Below are 21214 nucleotides of genomic sequence, written 5' to 3' on the forward strand. Positions count from 1 at the left end.
TCTTGACCATAGAAGAACACCTTTACCCTAGTCATCATGAGCTCCGACAGAATGGTAGAGTCAGGAGGAGAGCGAGAGCTTCTGAAGGACTGTTTAACACTCTGGAATCGGAATATTTTTCGCTTTATTTTTCTTCCCTTCTTGGTAAGGATGGGAGAAAAAAGAGACATTCTCCGGAACTTTTCAAAACAGAATTTCACAGCAAAAAGGAAACCCATCATCCCTCTCTCCGTCACATTTTCACTGATGGTTTGGGCTCTTTAGTTTCTTACATTTTCTCAGACGAAGTAGGAAGAATACAGTAAACGTCATTCTCACAATGAAAAACACAAGACAGTTGTAATATTTTGTGGCATGCTTGTACCTTTTCAGAGTAAAGCAGGTCTTGACAGATATCTTATGAAAAGAAGGTATAAGGACTCTTCTAACACACAAATGTTCAGGAATCTGAGGGGACATAACTAAAACAGAAAAGAAAAACGAACCAACGGAAGAAACGAGTCTTGAGGGTCCCTGCCTTTTGGCAATGAAGGAACTTTGAGAAAGAGGGATCTGTTCCCCCACTCCCCAGCCCCTCTCACGGGCTGGATTTGGCCCATGTGTATTTACACAAGTGTGTGAGTATGACAAGTCCCTGGCCACCTGAGTAGGATATGGCCTGCGTGTGTAGGTAAATGTGTATATGTGTGTGTTTAGTCCCGGCAGGCAGGCCAGCAGCCACCTCAGGAGGTGTTGGTGATTGGTTTGTACTTCTTGAGGCGGGTCCACTGTCCTGTGGAGTAGTTCATCTCAAACACCGTGTCCACCAGCATGGTGGTGCTGCCCGTGCCGTCCGCCTTGGGCAGGATTTCGGTGTGCTCGCTTAGCTTGATCTGGATGATGTCGCCCTGCTCCGGACACGGGTTCTCTGGAGGAGGGGAGACACCAACATGTAGAGGTGTAGTTGGTGTGTGTCATTGCAGGAGAACTCGCAGTGGAGCGAGAGTGTTTTAAAAGGTGTGTGTGTGTAGTCAGCTCCGCCTCCAGAGCACTTGAACATACCCACGCATTACTAAAAACATTACTAGTACGTTAAACTCATACAGCATGCCACTAAGTGGACATACTCCAGCACAGGTCTGTTGCACCTTAATTGGGGAGGACGGGCTCGTGGTAACTGCTGGAGCGTAAAATCAGTGGAATGGAATCAAATACGTGGGAATTTGCCATTCCACCACTCCGTTCCAGCCCTTATTATGAGCCGTCCTGCTCTCAGCAGCATCCCCCTGTACTTGAGGGAATATTTATTCTCCGTTGCAAAAAGCTGTTACTTATGACAAAAACGTTGCAATTTCCAACAGTACAAAACTCACACGCTAGGTGGACTTCATCTAGGAAAATGGGAGTATTTGCATAAAGCAGTACAGTACCTCTGGATCCGGCCATGAAGCCCAGGATGAGAGCTTTCTCTGGTCTGGTGACCTTGTTAGCGGTCTTGAACATTTCCTGAGCAGCATACATCTGTTCTCTCTGGGGGGGACCACAACACATGGCACAGAGATTACACCACACTGCATGCATTTACATTTTAGACATTTAGCAGATGCTCTTATACAGAGTCACTTACAGTCACAGTGCATTCAACTAAGACAAAACGACATAACTTAAGTAAAACCACCATCCCATGCCAAACCACCATTACAAATACTGAACTACAATCTCTACAGTCAGTGTTTGTATGTAAGCGTAACATTCTCGCATAGTAACACAAGTTCATCTTAGAATGCATGCTCAATATATCGCTTCATTCTAAGTAGTATAGTGGTGCGAATGTTGGAACAGAGTCCCAATGATGCCTTTATCCAACTCACAGTGAGCGAGAGGTTCTTTTTGGGCTGGGGCGTGCTGGGCTGGGGGGTAGCGGGGGGCTGTGTGGCTGGGGTCTCGGGCTGCGTGGCAATGGCGGCAGCTGGGGGGCCGTTGCTGCTGGCGGGGGTGCTGGCTGGCGTGCTGGGGGAGGCGGGGGCAGTGGGGCTGGCGGCCGTGTTGCCGGCATTGTACATGGGCGTCCTTTGTTTGAACTGCCCGGGGAGGGTGGTGGCGGCAGCGCTGGGCGTGGCCGACTCCTCAGGCTGTCGACCAGACTGCAGGGCGTCGCGCCTGATCCACCCGCATTCGCTAGAGAAAGAAGAGGAGGATGAATGAAGACTCAGTTTTTCAACATCTGAGACTATCGCTCCATCAATCGCCAATTGGTTGTGCAGAAGATTGGATAGGATTAAGTACGGATGGAAATCTTGTCAGAACTTTGTCAATCCAGGTAGTTTGTGAAACCAATAAATCAAATTCCATGTGGTGTATCAAAAGGCAAGCTGCTACGAGGATTGTAAATCAAGATGCCTCGCTACAGAAACAGGAGACTGCCCTATAGACCGTTCTGGCTCAGACAAGGCTTTAATTGTCAATTGCCCAGGGCTTATTTACTCAATATGCTACAACCGTGCCATATTGCAAAAACCAACTTTGTATAGGACCAAATGGAGGGTAACAGATATCTAGGTGTATGAAGTTCTCTCACCTGGCTGCGTCTCTGAACTGGGAATGTAGGAGGAGGAGGGGACCATACTGGGAGTAGCAGGCAGGTAACTCGTAGACGGCAGGGCGCTCTCGTTGTTCAACGCACCCAGTTTCTGAAAACACCCGTTGGAATAGGTTACAATTCAATAATCACTTTTGTAAAGAATGTCTCTCTTCCTACCTGTGTAGACACCAGTCCAGCAGCATAGTCTGGTGTAGCATTCTCCACCACAGCCTCCTCTTTGGCAGCTTTCTCCCCAGCCTCTGTTTCTGTACCACGAGAGAAAGAGATCAATGAGGATGAGTGAGTCAAAGACGGTGAATAATAGTGAAGACTGCTAGCTAGATAGAGATACAGTGCCTTCGGAAAGTATTCAGACACCTAGACTTTTTCCACATTTTGTTACGTTACGGCCTTATTCTAAAATGGATTAAGCAAATAAAAACCCGTAGCAATATATACACAATACTCCATAATGAAAAAGCGAACACAGGTTTTTAGAAGTGTTTGTACATTTATCAAATATAAAAAAACAAATACCTTATTTACATAAGTATTCAGACCCTTTGCTATGAGACTCGAAATTGAGCTCAAGTGCGTCTGGTTTCTATTGATCATCTTCGAGATGTTTCTACAACTTGGGAGTCCACCTTTGGTAAATTCAATTGATTGGACAGGATTTGGAAAGGCACACACCGGTCTATATAAAAAAGTCCCACAGTTGACAGTGCATGTCAGAGCAAAAACCAAACCATAAGGTTGAAGGAATTGTCCGTAGAGCTCCGAGACAGGATTGTGTCCAGGCACAGATCTGGTGAAGGGTAAAAAAAAACAATGGCCCAGAACACAATGGCCTCCATCATTCTTAAATAGAAGTTTGGAACCATTAAGACTTTTCCTAGAGCTGGCCGCCCGACCAAACTGAGCAATCGGACGAGAAGGGCCTTTGTCAGGGAGGTGACCAAGAATCCGACAGTCACTCTGACAGAGCTCTAGAGTTCCTCTGTGGAGATGAGAGAACCTTCCAGAAGGACAACCATCTCTGCAGCACTTCACCAATCAGGCCTTTATGGTAGAGTGGCCAGACAGAAGCCACTACTCAGTAAAAGGCATGTGACAGCCCGCTTGGAGTTTGCCAAAAGACACAAAGGACTCAGACCATGAGAACCAAGATTCTCTGGTCTGATGAAACCAAGATTGAAGTCTTTGGCCTGAATGCCAAGCGTCACGTCTGGAGAAATCCTGGCACCATCCCTACGGTGAAGCATGGTGGTGGCAGCATCACGCTGTGGGGATGTTTTTCAGTGGCAGGGACTGGGAGACTAGTCAGGATCGAGGGAAAGATGAACGGAGCAAAGTACAGAGAGATCCTTGATGAAAACCTGCTCCAGAGTGCTCAGGACCTCAGACTGGGGTGAAGGTTCACCTTCCAACAGGACAACGAGCCTAAGCACACAGCCAAGACTACGCTGGAGTGGCTTCGTGTCAAGTCTCTGAATGTCCTTTAGTGGCCCAGCCAGAGCCCGGACTTGAACCCAAATCGAACATCTCTGGAGAGACCTGAAAATAGCTGTATAGCGACGCTCCCATCCAACCTGACAGAGCTTGAGAGGATCTGTGGAGAAGAACGGGAGAAACTCCACAAATACAAGAAGACGAGGCTGTAATTGCTGTCAAAGATGCTTCAACAAAGTACTGAAAAGGGTATTTTTAAAATAAATTTGCTAAAATGAATAAACAGTTTTTGCTTTGTCATTATGGGGTAGTGTGAAAATTGATGGGTGAAAAAAGTAGCAATTTTAGAATAAGGCTGTAACGTAACAAAATGTGGAAAAAGTCAAGGGGTCTGAATACTTTCCGAATGCACTGATCAAAAATATTAATAAATGCATTTACCCAAAGTCTTTCTTCTCCTCTTTGCCTCTCTACCAGCTCCCACCATATCGAGCTCTGAGATGTCTAACAACTAAAGAACAGACAATAATGTGCATCAGACTCGCTTATTAACACATTGAACCATCAATTTAAAATGACAATCCTTTCAATACAGCTTCCCATCAGGGTTTCTGTTAGCCGGCTTTTGGCATAAAAAAAGACCGTAAATAAAATGTATTTAATTCTGCAAAAAAATGTATAATCCCATTGCTAAATAATGCTTTGCCAATTCATTGATGAAAATACATATAATCAAATGTTATTTGTCACATGCACCGAATACAACAGAGTAGACCTTAGAGTGAAATGCTTAATTACAAGCCCTTAACCAACAATGCAGTTTTTAGAAAAATACCTAAGAAATAAAAGTAACAAAGGCTATACACAGGGGGTACTGGTACAGAGTCAATGTGCGGGGGCACTGGTTAGTCGAGATAATATGGACATGTAGGTAGAGTTATTTAAAGTGACTATGCATAGATAAGAGAGTAGCAGCAGCGTAAAAGAGGGCCATGCAAATAGTCTGGGTAGCCATTTGATTAGATGTTCAGGAGTCTTATGGCTTGTGTTAGAAGCTGTTTTAGAAGCCTTTTGGACCTAGACTTGGCGCTCCGGTACCTCTTGCCATGCGGTAGCATAGAGAAGTCTGTGACTTGGGTGGCTGGAGTCTGACAATTTTTAGGGCCTTCCTCTAACACTACATCACTTCCTCTCACAGGCAGTGATGCAACCAGTCAGGATGCTCTCAGATGGTGCAGCTGTAAAACCTTTTGAGGATCGGAGGACCCATGCCAAATCTTTTCAGTCCCCTGAGGGGGAATAGGCTTTGTCGTGCCCTCTTCACGACTGTCTTGGTGTGTTTGGACCATGATAGTTTGTTGGTGATGTTGGCACCAAGGAACTTGAAGCTCTCAACCTGCTCCACTGCAGCCCCGTCGATGAGAATGGGGGCGTGCTCGGTCCTCCTTTTCCTGTAGTCCACAATCATCTCCTTTGTCTTGATCACATTGAGGGAAAGGTTGTTGTCCTGGTACCACACGGCCAGGTCTCTTACCCCCTCCCTCGTTGTCGGTGATCAGGTCTACCACTGTTGTGTCATCAGCTAACTTGGTGTTGGAGTCGTGGCTGGCCGTACAGTCGTGAGTGAACAGGGAGTACAGGAGGGGACTGAGCACACACCCCAGAGGGGCCCCCTGTGTTGAGGATCAGCGTGGAGGATGTGTTGTTACCTACCCATACCACCTGGGGGTAGCCTGTCAGGAAGTCCAGGATCCAGTTGCAGAGGGAGGTGTTTAGTCCCCGGGTCCTTAGCTTTCTTGATGAGCTTTGAGGGCACAATGGTGTTGAACGCTGAGCTGTAGTCAATGAATAGCATCTCACATAAGTGTTCCATTTGTCCAGGTGGGAAAGGGCAGTGCGGAGTGCAATAAAGATTGCAGCATCTGTGGATCTGTTGGGGTGGTATGCAAATTGAAGTGGGTCTGTGTTGTGAGCCATGACCAGCCTTTCAAATCACTTCATGGCTACAGACATGAGTGCTAAGGGTCTGTAGTCATTTAGGCAGGTTACCTTAGTGTTCTTGGGCATAGGGACTATGGTGGTCTGTTTGAAACATGTTGGTATTACAGACTGACAGAAAGAGGTTGAAAATGTCAGTGAAGACACTTGCCAGTTGGTCAGCGCATGCTCGGAGTACACGTCCTGGTAATCCGTCTGGCCCTGCGGCCTTGTGAATGTTGACCTGTTTTAAAGGTCTTACGTCGGCTGCGGAGAGCGTGATCACACAGCCGTGATTTCGCTATTCGTTACTCGTCTTATTGGCTGAGGAAAAGTAAATGTGGACAGTTATTTAAAAAATCTTCCAAGTGTGCATCGGAATTCAGGAACAAGGATGCACACCGTTGCATCCTGGAGTTGCATGTTCTGTTAAGATGAATTACCATAATCTAAATGTGATTTTGGTTATTCTGAGCACCGTGCGTGGACGTCCTAATCAGTTTACGCACCCAATACATTTGGGTCCAGTACATTTCTCAAATGTCCGGTAAATTAAAATGCTCCTGGTCAAATGTCCAGCACCACATTTTCATAACGGAAACCCTGCTTCCTGTCTATTGTGAAAATCCTTATTTTATTACAAAATAACATATTGGTTTCCTTACTATATAAGCAGCCTATGAACGAGGTTAGACAGCAATCCATGCTTTGGTTTTGCTTGTGTGGCCACTGTCCGAAAACAAAACCAAAGCATGGATTGCGATCTTACCTTGTCCATAGACTGCTTGCAGGATGAGGAAATCAATGTTATTTTGTACTTTGGGTGAACTATCCCTTAAAAGAAAACAAGGTCACTTGTTAAGGCCCCTTCGTTACCTTGACTCCCCTCTCCTTGCGCAGGGGCGTCCGTGCGGGGGCTATGGGTGTGCGGTTGCTCGGCGGGCTGAACATACTGGGGGTGGTGGGGCTGCGGAATGGGGCTTTGGGGATCCCCTTGAGGGGTGCTGGAAGGGAGAGTATAAAACATGATATCTCAGCAGCCAATTAGACACCCGTGGGTATGAATGTGTGTGTAAGTGTTCATATGCATAGTCTTAGCAACAACGAGTATTGTAATTGCTGTGTGTGTGTGTCAAACTCACTGGTGGTGTCAATCTTCTTGACCAAGCCTCTTCCTTTTGCATGGAAAGGCACTCCCGCTGTCTTCTTCAGCTGTTGAGCCGTCTCTGTGGCTGAAACCACAACAGAACGTGAGGCAAAAATATTTTGCAATGGAAAATTTTTAAAACAACTAATTTAGTTAAAGTTCCACCCAGTTTCGTCCTGTTTGCTTCCGTTAGATTCCTAGTGAATACACCAGAGGGTGCTGTTCATTTGGCACCAAACAGAAGAAAACAAATAGGGAGGGACTACATGAACTTGTCCAATAAGAAACGTTCATATTCATTTTCCAGTGCGTGCTGTAATGAACATGAGTCATGACCATTCACTAATGTGAAAAAGACTATTCACTAAACTAGCCCAAAAGGTGGGGCCCTATAAAATATTGTATTTTTTGCCTGATTTCATTTTGTTTTCCCCCCAAATTCCAGTTTCTCTGTTTTGTTTTTACAGGTTTCTGTTTTTTCCCCCAGTTTCAGGTTCACTAAATCACACTTTTTATATAGAAAAACCTAAACATGATGTTCTAAATCCACAACCATGCTTAAAACCACATCAAGAGAACACTTATGAGGTCTGGGAAAAATCTAAGAAATCTTGATTTTTGGGTGTAGTTACCCTTTAATTTAAGTGCAGCATGAGACCATTGTTTGGTTAGCAATGTTTCTGTAGCACTCACGTGATTGCAGAGTTGGCAAAACAAAAGGCCACTAATCATGATATTCTGCCAGATAGACATTGGCTACTTTGAAATTAAAGTTAATCTAGTCAAAAATTGCGTCACCATTTCCTTGTTACTAGAACTCTAATTGCCTAATTTAAGTTTGTGACAAAATAAACTAGTATAGTGTAGAGAATCATTGTACCATCTACACCAATGTGAAATATATTTTCCATAATTAAAAATAATGTTGCGTCAGCTGTTTGAAGCTATTGTACAAAACCGAAAGCAAAACCAAAACAGGAATATCGCATAAAGAACAGATCTACTGCTTCTTAGACTTGCTTTCAATTAGAATTATAGATCTATAACTCACAGTTATTTGTGAATTCAGTTGGGTCGCCCCAAAAAGTTACATATCGCCACTAACATTTAATTGAGGTTTTTGAGAAAGCCTTTCCATCTACCAGAAGACGGCTGTCATTACATTAGCATCATCGCTAACGGCTACGCAAAGTGTTCGACAAACGCGTGCACATACACACACGGGAATTCCTGTGCCTTTGCCTCTTCAGAAAGTTGGAGGAAAATATGAATCACTGGCGTATTTTGTTCAGGTCTTATGATAATCTTGAACAAATGAATGAATGCTCAATACATTTAGTTAATTTCCTAGTAAGCTCAATTGATTTTTTTAATGTTGTTGAATTCCATTTTAAGGTCTAGATTCCATCTGCGTTCTCCTCAACGGAGATTTTATAGGGCCCTACAAAGGACAGGAGACCCGAAACATGGCGAGCCAGGGTCTTTTCTGCATAGAAAAGTCTTGGGCGGGCCGCCTAAGTCCAAATAATTTATTTTCAAGATGGAATAACACTGTCAGCGTAAACTTAAATGACAAACTAGTATGTAGAAAAGATATACCTATGTATCTTTAAATACATATGAGAACTGGGGCGGCAGGGTAGCGTTTGACTAGTAACCGGAAGGTTGCAAGTTCAAACCCCCGAGCTGACAAGGTACAAAATCTGTCGTTCTGCCCCTGAACAGGCAGTTAACCCATTGTTCCTAGGCCGTCATTGAAAATAAGAATTTGTTCTTTAACTGACTTGCCTAGTAAAATAAAGGTTAAAAAAATAAAATAAAAAAACTAACTATCACTAAAATAAAAGCCAGACTAAAACGATGATTTCAGAAGTATTGACTTGTTAAAATGTTTGAGCATAAGGACACAACATTATCCATGGCAAAATGCATAGAATTGCAGGAAACTTACTTAAACTGCTAAATTTTCTCTCAGCTCCAGCTTGAGGGAGCAGTCTCTGGAAAGGACTTGTCTATCCATATACACCAGTGTACAAATGAGTGTACAAAACCGTAGGAACGCCTTCCTGATATTGAGTTGCACCCCCTTTTGCCCTCAGAACAGCCTCAAGCCGTCAGAGCATGGATTCTACAAGGTGTCGAGAGCATGGATTCTACAAGGTGTCGAAAGCATTCCACAGGGTTGCTTGATGGCCCATGTTGACGCCAATGCGTCCCACAGTGGTGTTAAGTTGGCTGGATGTCCTTTGGGTAGTGGACCATTTTTAATACACATTGGAAACTGTTGAGCATGAAAAACCCAGCAGCGCTGCAGTTCTTGACGCCTGGCACCTACTACCACACCTCATTCAAAGGCACTTAAATCTTTGGTCTTGCCCATTAACCCTCTGAATGGCACACAGACAATCCATGTCTCAAATCCTTTTTTTTTCTTTTTCTGTCTCCTCCCCTACATCTACACTTACGGAAGTGGATTTACCAAGTGACATCCATAAAGGATCATAGTTTTCACCTGGTCCGTCTAGGTCATGGACAGAGCAAGTGTTCCTAATGTTTCGTCCGGACTTTTTAGATTGCGTGTAGTTAGGTATTCTGCACTTTGAGCTAGAAACACAAGCATTTCACTGCACCTGCGATAACATCCACAAATCTCTGTACGCGACCAATAAACTTAAGTAATTTGGATTAGCAGGAAATTTGCTTGACTGATCAAATTCTCTCCACTCCATAACAAAATGTGTGAAAAGAAAAATGCATATAATTTCCTTCAAGAAATTGGCTTTAAAACACTGAAATTCTCTCAACCGCCAAGATGGGGGCCTCAAAAACATTCTTGCCCAAGGCCTTGACTGAATTCAGCCGCACCGATGGGCTGGCTGTGCCACGCCCACCACCGTAGCCCCTTTTTGAGACAGAAAAAGCACTGGGACCATCTGAAGAGTCTAAAGTGGCTTCACTTTCTCATCTGCACTGACGTGTGAAAAACAAATGGACAAGTGAAAGCAACTCCCAAGTAAGCATCCACCATAGCACTTTAACTTTTGCTTTTCAGATCAGGGGCCACATTCATTAAGAGTTGTGATCTAAGATCTGCCTTTTAAATCATAATGAGTAACATTACATGGACAGGGGGAACATGATCCTTGATCAGTATTCCTAGGCCCCAGATGAAGAAGATGACGAGGATGCCACTTTAGACTACTGACATGCACCCAGGGTGGGTGGATCGAGTGAAGTGTTTTCTCTTACATTTCTGCAGCAGCTCTGCCCTGAGGGTGGCGCTCTTGGGCTTCCTCTTGAGCTGGAAGTGTTTGACGGGGGGCGTGAGTGGGCCCACCAGGGTGGTCAGGGCGCTTTTGTTCAGGTACTGGCACTCCAGAGGGAGCATGGCCGACGCCTCACACTCACTCACTGCAGGGGGAGAACAATCAAATGTATTTATAAAGCCCTTTTTACACAAGCAGTTAACACAGTGTTTTTACAGCATCTCAAACCTAGACCCCAAAGAGGAAGCAAAAGCAGAAGTGTGAAGGAAACAGGCAGGTGCAACCAAAAAGTATCTGCACAAGCACTAACATGTTCACAGGTGATAAAGAAAAAGTAGGACTCTGATAGATGGCCAACCAACAGGTGATGTCAGAACAGCACCAAAATGCTGGAACATGCATCCTATTCCATACTACAAATTCCCCAAGCACAGTTTACATAATCACAGTCATTCCAGTTGTAAAGCTAGAACCATGACCCTCAATGTCCCCTTCTGCTCTCATTTTACTCTTGACTTGTGACCCCTAGCCTATGGTAGTGTACCCACCTTTCTCCCGGAGCTCGCCCAAGATGTCCTGTACGTTAGGGTTCTGCTCCTCCAGGTCCAGGTTGAGAGAGCCTGTCTCTGGGAACGACTTAAGGATATCTGCCACCATCAGTACCCAGGGCTCAGAGTCCACCGTGGCCAGCTGGATGATCTCTGATAGGGCCTCCTTCATCTGCATGTCAAAGGAGGTGATTGTGGACGTTAGTAGAGCAAGATTAATAAAAAAATAAATACACTTTTAGCATTCAATCTTGTGGAATGGTCCTGTGTCTTTAGGCTTTACATGCATACATGGCTCACAGTATGCATTGCTGTCTGTTGATAGGAAGAAATCGATTATAGAATCTCCATGGGGCAGGGTGTATATGGGCATAAGAGGGAGGCGGAGGTTAGAGCAGGGCACAGAAATGGAATACATCCAACTACTACACCTTCAATATAGTGTGTGTGCTGACTTTGTTTCCTGGCCTGTTGGGCTGTCAGTAGCTAACATGGGCATCCTCAGGAGGACCGTAAAACTGGGGTTGAGTGCAGGAGACTTCAGGGCCTCTATGATAGACGAGCAAGGGACAAGGCCAAGCACATCATAGAGGACCCCACACAGTCTTGCCCAATGTTTTGAGCTTCTGTCCTCCAGAAGGAGATATAAAGTCCCACAGTTCAGCAATAATATGAGCTGGACAAGTTTAATTCTGTCAGCTATCAGGCTTCTGAACAGTGGGACATGGGAAAGATGTATGCCCAATACATGGTCAAACAGTAGGCCGCAGGGACTGTGAATGACGGTGATAATGCATTACAGGATATGTAGATTTTGTTATGGTCATGAAATTGAAATGACACGTATAAATGTATACAGGTAGCTAATTCAATCAATTAATCCTCACAGAACGATAATAAGTAAACAAAGCAATGTCGAGAAATTGTAGTGCACCTGGTTTACAACAAGTTGTAGTTAAGAAGCAAGACTGTATCAAAGTTAATAGAACGTTTAGCTATTAAATGATTTAAAAAATAAAATAAAAAACATTTTAAAGGCTGTTTCCCAGTTTTGACTTGTAACGTAACTCGCTGGTAACGCCCTCCAAAATGGCACAAGCAGCCTGGCAGACATGCGAATCCACTTGGAGTGACAAAGCTCCGAGAAGTTTTGAGCATTTGAACGCTTCTCGGACGACCAACAACAAAAAAATCACGACTACACTACAAACAGGTTCTATGTTACACGTCAGGCTAGACAGCTAACTAAGTTAACTTAGTGTTTGTGAAAGCAATCCATGTGCGTTAGGTAAACAAATGAGACTGGACAGAATGAGCCGAAACAAACGACAGTTAGCTAGCTAACTACCTCTTGGCTGTAGACACTTGGCTCTTCCGAACAGGTCTCCCTAAGCGAAGAGTCTAAGCCATATACAGCTAGATAAGTGTATCCTGAAAACGGTTAGATTGTAAACATGGTGTAATATACTTCCCACTCAGGAAATATTAACGTTAGTTAGAAACTCGACCAAGGCTGCATGCTGCAGAACCCCATTTAAAATAACTAGTAGCAGTGGCGAACTAGTGTTTAGTCAGTCATATAGCAACTCGCGTACCCACCTCATCAACAGTCCGCCTCGGAAGATGCAGCATCCCGAGCAAGATTTTTAGCTTTACTGGAGGCGACAAACTCGAAAAACACAACCGTATATTGTCGATAACTGAAACAGTGAGGAGTGAAGCAATACTAGAAGGCGCCCAAAGTTCGTCTGTTGATCCTAGTTTATTATGGAGCCACAGGCCGGTATCGCTATCCTTCATCGACGCCATCTTGGAAAAAGAAGCGTTTTGAGTTCGGGCATTTTAAAAGGCTACCTAGCTAAGAAAACTTAGAACGGTTGGTTAGGACACACCCACCATGTTCATGCTGAATGCTAACGTGGATCCTTGGGACGTCCTTACACTAAACCCTAACCTTAAACCATTTTAAATGTCGCCCTTTTATTTATTTTATTTATTTCACCTTTATTTAACCAGGTAAGCAAGTTGAGAACAAGTTCTCATTTACAATTGCGACCTGGCCAAGATAAAGCAAAGCAGTTCGACACATACAACGACACAGAGTTACACATGGAGTAAAACAAACATACAGTCAATAATACAGTAAAAAAAAAAAAAAAAAAAAAAAAAAAACGGATTCTACATATCAAGGACCCCATGTTCATGTCGAGGGAGATCAAAGGAACACACATCTCTCTTACCTATCCAAAAAACAAATGTAATTTTACATGGCCTTTTGAAAATATTGAGTTTACAGAACACTTGAGATGTACGTCTGTAACATCATTGCTGTTTAATGGGAATGCTGACTTTCCTTTTGCAAATAAGTCTAATAATTACAAACCCTTTTCTTGAAATTGACTTGGAGAGTGCACTAATGTGTAGGAATTAACGGTCCGTGTACGTGCGGATAATATTTATTGTACAACCATTTCTGTATAAGGTTATGCAAATAAGCGACTGCGAAGAAATGTGAACAATATTAGCGAACCAGTGAGGCCAACATTCAATTTGGGATGAATAAATTAAATGAATAAAATAATTTAGCGTAGGCCTAATTTTACGGAATTTGTGGAGGGATAATCCGTTTGCCTAATTTACAGTTGCCACAGTCACAAAAACTAAACCCTAACCACACTGCTAAATGTATGCTTAACATTAAATTAATTTACATTTTATGAGCCAATTTTGGTTTTGTGGCTGTGGTAACTAGTGACTACCCTCAAAGGGTTTTATACGCATGCGCCTTCTGCCCTTTGAATTAATATTCAACAGAATCGTCTTGAGGTGGGCGTCTTTCGGCAGGCTACATTGTTTTTATTTTCTTTAAAATATCACCCACAGTGAGTAGGCCTACATTAAATGTTATACTGTTCTTAGTTATATTTCCGATATTTTTCTTTATGAAAAAAAGATTGGCCCATTTAAAACGTGATCTCCGCATCTGTGATGTTCTTATGGATGCTGGTGTTGCTTTCTTTAGTCGTGGAAACGTAGCCTACAATCGTTTTCATATATCCTATCAATGCTTCGTTTATAAACGTAATTATATATCATAAGGAATCATATGCTAAAATTCGCCATCTCCATTTTCCAGGTCTTTCTCTTGACATCTTGCACCGAGCATCAGTATGGTATCGAGCGGCTATTTGCAAGCGGTGATGCTGCTATTAGCGGTGCAGCTCTTGTGTTTTAGGCCAAGTGATGCTGAGCAGGAGGCAGGGACGGTAATCCCTGCTGAAAGTAAGTGGTTTTATTTAATATATTGTCTTTGTTGCATTTTCGATTATACACAATGAGCGGCTGTTACTGTAGTGTGGATGACTATTGTCTAGGTGTATAAAGAATTTTTTTAAATTCTAGGCCCAAACACAATCAATTATGATTGATTGCCTAATCGATAGGTTATACCAATTGACAACAGCAATTGAGGAAGTGTATCAGCAGATAGGTATTGATTGTAAATATAAACGTCTTAAAATATTGTTTTTGTTTTCACTAATGCAGTAGCCTATAATGAATCATAATGAACACAGTTTTGATATTTTGTCACGTTGTCTTTGCAGGTCGTCCCTGTGTGGACTGTCATGCATTTGAATTCATGCAGAGGGCACTACAAGACCTTAAGAAGACTGCTTTCAACCTTGATGCCCGGGTAACAGTTGCGATCCCTTTCTTTTCAGTTACACTTTGTTACAGCGTGTCATTTTATTAGGATCCCCATTAGCTGTTGCGTAAGCAGCAGTTACTCTTCCTGGGGTCCACACAAAACATGAAATATGACATAATACAGAACATTACTAGAGAAGAACAGCTCATGGACAGAACTACATCAATTTACTAACTATTGTATTTACACATTGTTACACTTAATGCTTGAAGTGGGCCGTAGTTGTCCACCTTTGATTTTCTATTGATTGAGAACTGGCACCTGTTAAAGAATATTGTATTGCCTTTAATATATGATAAGTACCAGCAGTGATGTAGTGGTACCTGGAGAAGTGGTTATACTCTAATTTGACACACAAAAAAACAGCCCGCCTGGCGAAGGAAATGTGTGAAAAAGTATATGTTTTCCTATAGTTTTTTTTCAGGTTTTCACTCTCAATCACACTTTTTTTTTTTTTAAATAGAAAAACAACGATGCTTTAAGGCAACAATGGGTAAGCAAAGCAGTTATTGCAAAAGTTTGGTCCGAAGTCTTATTTGAATCTTTGCGATGCGCAATTCAGTCATCATGCGGTGTTTGAACATTTCTCAAGGCTTTCACAAAACCTTCCCAATTAAATGTAGACTGCAAAGTAGGTCTACCTGGTAGAATGATATGATGATGAATCGGAAGTGCATTTGTTTTTCAAACTCTGCCATCACGTACACTGTAGGTCTACATTGTATAGTACAGCAACACTGTTAGCCAAAAGGTCTCATGCTAGGTGCACAATTGAATTAATGGGCATCTAAACCCTCCCAGAATATGGTCTCCTTATGGGGTAATTAGCATTTCCTGGTATAAGTTGAAATGCCTTTCCTACCAGCTACGGGCTACCGATGTCGTTTTTCTGTGCGATGCTCCTGGTTGAGAGTTGTGTGCACTTGCTGACAGATTCATATTATTAAGATGTGAGTATACGCAATGCCCCCACTACCCCACTGTGTACCAGCACCTAAAATGAGTACCAGCACCTAAAATGAGTACCAGCACCTATTTCATTCCACTTCAAGCACTGGTTATGTCTGGGATAGTACTGAGTTTCTCCCTATAGATGCAGTAAAGGGGTCAATGGAACGCAGACCGTTTCATGGACCAGATTAGCACACATTTGACAAATTTGATCTAAGTGGATATTTGTCAAATCCATCATGATTTGTGTATTGTAACAGACCCACAATGTGGTTACTTAAGTCCGATTTGGATATATTTGGAAGTTTTCGCTGCATAACATTTAGAAGTTGTCCCTTTTCAGGTTTAGAAGAAGTGACTGCTAAATGCTAACTCCTGTTCTTATAAACTGGTTAGCATAGCTAGCGTACAGAAATCCGTGGTGGTAGTCCAGTCATTTTTAACTGTAATACAGTTGATTGGTTAAGATGACATGAACATTTGTTGGGGTTGACATCCATACAAGCATTATACTCCGGTTTCTACCTCAACATAGTGTGACATACAGGGGGCGCAACTTTGGTTTTAGAAGTGGGGGGGACATATACATTTTTTATCCAGTCAACTAAACACTCCAAACAGCCTACCTGACCACTCGGAGACGTCCACATGGTCCTAAAGCACACCCGTACCTCGTTTTGTATCACACTCCAATGATAAAACCAGTACAAAAAAATGCAATATCAGAATATTGGGGGGACATCTCCCCTTTGTCCCCAGTGAAAGTTGCGCCTCTGGTGAAATACACACATAAACAATAGCCTAAATGTAAGCAATTTTTTCTGTGTTGAAATAAGGAGATTTGGGATCTTTCCTCCACGGCCCTTTCCCCCACATGTTGCCATGGCAATTACAATGTTTTGGTCGAGTTCGATGGACCTTTTTACCACATCTATACCCTGGCCTGCTGTATAGTTCCTCTACAAGTCTTAGCCTAGTTTAAAAAGTTTACTCCGCCTAGTACTCCCTAACATGGCATTGCTTTTGTTTCCTCCTAGACTGAGACTCTGGTGTTGAGGGCAGAGAGGCGAGCCCTGTGTGACTGCATGCCCACTAATACCCTGCGCTGAGTGGAGTAGTGATGTGCCCCCCCTATGGCAACCAACCCCACACCCACAATGGCCGGACACTTACTTTTACCCACTACAAACAACGCCTGGACTAGACAGTTGTCTCTCTGAGCTTCCTTCTATGGAATATTGTACCATTTAGTTTGCTAATTTGTACAACAGACACTTTATTTTCTTTGCTAACATATCACTATTGATATTGCAGTGGTTTAATTATTTAAAGATAAGATTTCATTTTATGAGTTTAGACAAGCCAGTCATGCGTTACTATGGCATGTAGGGCAAAGCCAACAACAGCTAGCCTATTGTCCCAGAACTCATGTCCATGTCTTATGTGAGAGTTTGTCTTATCTGAGGGATTTTGTGAAATAAAATACGATTTACACTTTACACATTTAAGTTAAAGGAAAAAACACTTTCAATTTGGATGTAACCTATTAGTTGTGCTATAGCATAGTAGATCTGTATATAGGTTCAATGGACAGACACCTTTTATTAAATGTGTGCCAATATGATCAGGATAATTAACATATACATAGATACACGCGAAGCAGCAGCATTACATTCAAAATAGTTGTTAACTCATAATAACATGCATAACATAACAAGCGTCTTGGAAAGTTATTTTTTATTGGCATGGCAACACCAGGCCTTTAGAATAAGTGTACTTTTTAGGTGTATGTGGTACCATGCATGTTTATAGGGTGTAGGCCTACACTCATCTCAACCAGTTGTTTATGGCAATCAGTTGTCTGAGGCACTTCATCATTTTGTTATATTCATCATATCTTTTGTCTTTATTCTGTCTATCTGAATTGTATGAAGATAAAAGTGTTGGATGATGTAGCGGTCAGGAGAATATAGACAAACAAACACATATTTACCACTAAGACATAGGGACTGTAGAATATTGACAATGTATTGCTAAAATGGTAACTACAGAGGAGTATTATTAATGATAATAATGCTTTGTGTTTGTGTGGTTGCTTTCTTTGTTTCAAAATGTCAATAAGCTGCTTTTAGTAACGTCTTGTATGTTTTATTTAGTATTAAAGTCATTATTATAACTTTCGTCACTGTATGTATGCCTTTCTGATATCTTTTTAGTGGTTGTGGAAATAACTGAAGGCCAATCCCAAATGAACCCTAAGCCCTACACCCTATGCACTTGAAGAAATCTGAGAGGATTTGATTGGTATAAGTAATATGATGAAACTTCCACCACAAGGGCATAGGGCGTTGTGCTTAAGGATCGATTTGGGACTGTGCCTCAGTTCCCAGTGATACATTACAGGCTCTGTATTTCAGTGTCTGGCAAGCAACCCCAGGAGCAAGAGAACATTTGTTAATCAAGGTGTGTGTGTGTGTGTAATGTATAGTTTTGCTTCTTATACAGTGGGGCAAAAAAGTATGTAGTCAGCCACCAATTGTGCAACTTCTCCCACTTAAAAAGATGAGAGAGGCCTGTAATTTTCATCATAGGTACACTTCAACTATGACAGACAAAATGAGAAAAAAAAATCCAGAAAATCACATTGTAGGATTTTTAATGAATTTATTTGCAAATTATGGTGGAAAATAAGTATTTGGTCACCTACAAACAAGCAAGATTTCTGGCTCTCACAGACCTGTAACTTCTTCTTTAAGAGGCTCCTCTGTCCTCCACTCGTTACCTGTATTAGTGGCACCTGTTTGAACTTGTTATCAGTATAAAAGACACCTGTCCACAACCTCAAACAGTCACACCCCAAACTCCACTATGGCCAAGACCAAAGAGCTGTCAAAGGACACCAGAAACACAATTGTAGACCTGCACCAGGCTGGAAAGACTGAATCTGCAATAGGTAAGCAGCTTGGTTTGAAGAAATCAACTGTGGGAGCAATTACTAGGAAATAGAAGACCACTGATAATCTCCCTCGATCTGGGGCTCCACACAAGATCTCACCCCGTGGGGTCAAAATGATCACAAGAACGGTGAGCAAAAATCCCAGAACCACACGGGGGGACCTAGTGAATGACCTGCAGAGAGCTGGGATCAAAGTAACAAAGCCTACCATCAGTAACACACTACGCCGCCAGGGACTCAAATCCTGCAGTGCCAGACGTGTCCAGGCCCGTCTGAAGTTTGCTAGAGAGCATTTGAATGATCCAGAAGAAGATTGGGAGAATGTCATATGGTCAGATGAAACCAAAATAGAACTTTTTGGTAAAAACTCAACTCGTCGTGTTTGGAGGACAAAGAATGCTGAGTTGCATCCAAAGAACACCATACCTACTGTGAAGCATGGGGGTGGAAACATCATGCTTTGGGACTGTTTTTCTGCAAAGGGACCAGGACGACTGATCCGTGTAAAGGAAAGAATGAATGGGGCCATGTATCGTGAGATTTTGAGTGAAAACCTCCTTCCATCAGCAAGGGCATTGAAGATGAAACGTGGCTGGGTCTTTCAGCATGACAATGATCCCAAACACAAATCAAATCAAATGTATTTATATAGCCCTTCGTACATCAGCTGATATCTCAAAGTGCTGTACAGAACCGCCCGGGAAACGAAGGAGTGGCTTCGTAAGAAGCATTTCAAGGTCCTGGAGTGGCCTAGCCAGTCTCCAGATCTCAACCCCATAGAAAATCTTTGGAGGGAGTTGAAAGTCTGTGTTGCCCAGCAACAGCTCCAAAACATTGGAGCTGCTCTAGAGGAGATCTGCATGGAGGAATGGGCCAAAATACCAGCAACAGTGTGTGAAAACCTTGTGAAGACTTACAGAAAACGTTTGACCTCTGTCATTGCCAACAAAGGGTATATAACAAAGTATTGAGATAAACTTTTATTATTGACCAAATACTTATTTTCCACCATAATTTGCAAATAAATTCATAAAAAATCCTACAATGTGATTTTCTGGATTTTTTTCTTCTAATTTTGTCTGTCATAGTTGAAGTGTACCTATGATGAAAATGACAGGCATCTCTCATCTTTTTAAGTGGGTGAAGTTGCACAATTGGTGGCTGACTAAATACTTTTTTGCCCCACTGTAGATACTGCACAGCGCTATCCATCAGTGCTAGTGGCCGAGGCACATTGATTATGTCTGCGTCTCAAATGGCACCCTATTCCTTATGTACACTCTTCGAAAAAAGAGTGCTATCTAGAACCTAAAATGGTTCTTTGGCTGTCCCCCTTTCCACAGAGGGGTCTACATGGAACCCAAAAGGGTTCTTCAAAGGGTTCTTCTATGGGGACAGCCGAAAAACCCTTTTTTCTAAGAGTGTAGTGCTGTGCACTACTTTTGACCATTGGCTCAAGTCAAAAGTAGTGCAGTATATAGGGAATAGCGTCCCATTTGGGAGGTATCCAATGTGTAAAACTGTATAGGGCCACATTTCTCCCCTGCAGGGAATAGGTGCTGTTCGCTCAGGAAACAGTTTTTATGTGTTTAGTCACACTATCAACTACTGTGTGTGTGCCTGTGCCTATCTTGCTATAAACCAGTGACTGAGATGATTTTCTCTGAATACATCAGTGGACACACAGTCTTATATTATGTGCTTTAGGTCAGTTAGGATCACCACTTTATTTTAAGACTGTGAAATGTCAATAATAGTAGAGAGAATTATTTATTTAAGCTTTTATTTATTTCATCACATTCCCAGTGGGTCAGAAGTTTACATACACTAAATTAGTATTTGGTAGAATTGCCTTTAAATTGTTTATCATGGGTCAAACGTTTTGGGTAGCCTTCCACAAGCTTCCCACAATAAGTTGGGTGAATGTTGGCCCATTCCTCCTGACAGAGCTGGTGTAACTGAGTCGGGTTTGTAGGCCTCCTTTCTCACACACACATTTTCAGTTCTGCCCACAAATTTTCTATAGGACTGAGGTCAGGACTTTGTGATGGCCACTCCAATACCTTGACTTTGTTGTCCTTAAGCCATTTTGACACAACTTTGGAAATATGCTTGGGGTCATTGTCCATTTGGAAGACCCATTTGCAACCAAGCTTTAACTGATGTCTTGAGATGTTGCTTCAATATATCCACATAATTTTCCTACCTCATGGTGCCATCTATTTTGTGAAGGGCACCAGTCCCTCCTGCAGCAAAGCACCCCCACAACATGATGCTGCCACCCCCGTGCTTCACAGTTGGGATGGTGTTCTTTGGCTTGCAAGGCTCCCCCTTTTTCCTCCAAACTTAACGATGGTCATTATGGCCAAACAGTTCTATTTTTGTTTCATCAGACCAGAGGACATTTCTCCAAAAAGTATGATCTTTGTCCCAATGTGCAGTTGCAAACCGTAGTCTGGCCTTTTTATGGCGGTTTTGGAGTAGTGACTTCTTCCTTGTTGAGCGGCCTTTGACAAGATCCTTTGCTGTTGTTCTGGGATTGATTTGCACTTTTCACACCAAAGTACGTTTATCTCTAGGAGACAGAACGCGCATCCTTCAAATCAAAATCAAATCAAATCAAATTTATTTGTCACATACACATGGTT

The 21214-nt window shown here is 42.6% G+C and overlaps 2 protein-coding genes across 3 annotated transcripts; one reads left to right on the top strand and one right to left on the bottom strand.

The window, feature by feature from the left end:
- Positions 1–107: 107 nt before the first annotated feature.
- LOC115133425 (negative elongation factor A) lies at positions 108–12835 on the bottom strand. Its single transcript, XM_029666638.2, is given in 12 exon segments — positions 108–907; positions 1410–1509; positions 1851–2126; positions 2129–2157; positions 2558–2669; positions 2738–2826; positions 4454–4523; positions 6866–6993; positions 7132–7221; positions 10386–10547; positions 10951–11122; positions 12550–12835. Coding segments are annotated over 12 exon segments (1623 nt in total). The 5' UTR covers positions 12760–12835; the 3' UTR covers positions 108–722.
- Positions 12058–17791, top strand: LOC115133427 (NELL2 interacting cell ontogeny regulator 1). 2 transcript variants are annotated; one of them, XM_029666641.2, is made up of 4 exons: positions 12058–12163; positions 14087–14232; positions 14556–14644; positions 16648–17791. In XM_029666641.2, the coding sequence occupies exons 2-4, from the start codon at positions 14121–14123 to the stop codon at positions 16717–16719; spliced, it is 273 nt and encodes a 90-aa protein (XP_029522501.1). In that variant the 5' UTR covers positions 12058–12163; positions 14087–14120; the 3' UTR covers positions 16720–17791. The 2 variants fall into 2 exon arrangements, with proteins under 2 accessions (XP_029522501.1, XP_029522500.1); XM_029666640.2 differs by lacking the exon at positions 12058–12163 and adding an exon at positions 13730–13832.
- The last annotated feature ends 3423 nt before the right edge of the window (positions 17792–21214 follow it).

The sequence above is a fragment of the Oncorhynchus nerka genome, linkage group LG8, assembly GCF_034236695.1.
Source record: "Oncorhynchus nerka isolate Pitt River linkage group LG8, Oner_Uvic_2.0, whole genome shotgun sequence".
Taxonomy (NCBI): Eukaryota; Metazoa; Chordata; class Actinopteri; order Salmoniformes; family Salmonidae; genus Oncorhynchus; species Oncorhynchus nerka.

Excerpts from the sequence above, each read along its gene's own strand:
- LOC115133427 (XM_029666641.2), top strand. The coding sequence starts at position 14,121 with ATGGTATCGAGCGGCTATTTGCAAGCGGTGATGCTGCTATTAGCGGTG. Across the intron at positions 14,233-14,555 it reads GACGGTAATCCCTGCTGAAA|GTCGTCCCTGTGTGGACTGT; the intron begins GTAAGTGGTTTT and ends TTGTCTTTGCAG. Across the intron at positions 14,645-16,647 it reads CTTTCAACCTTGATGCCCGG|ACTGAGACTCTGGTGTTGAG; the intron begins GTAACAGTTGCG and ends GTTTCCTCCTAG.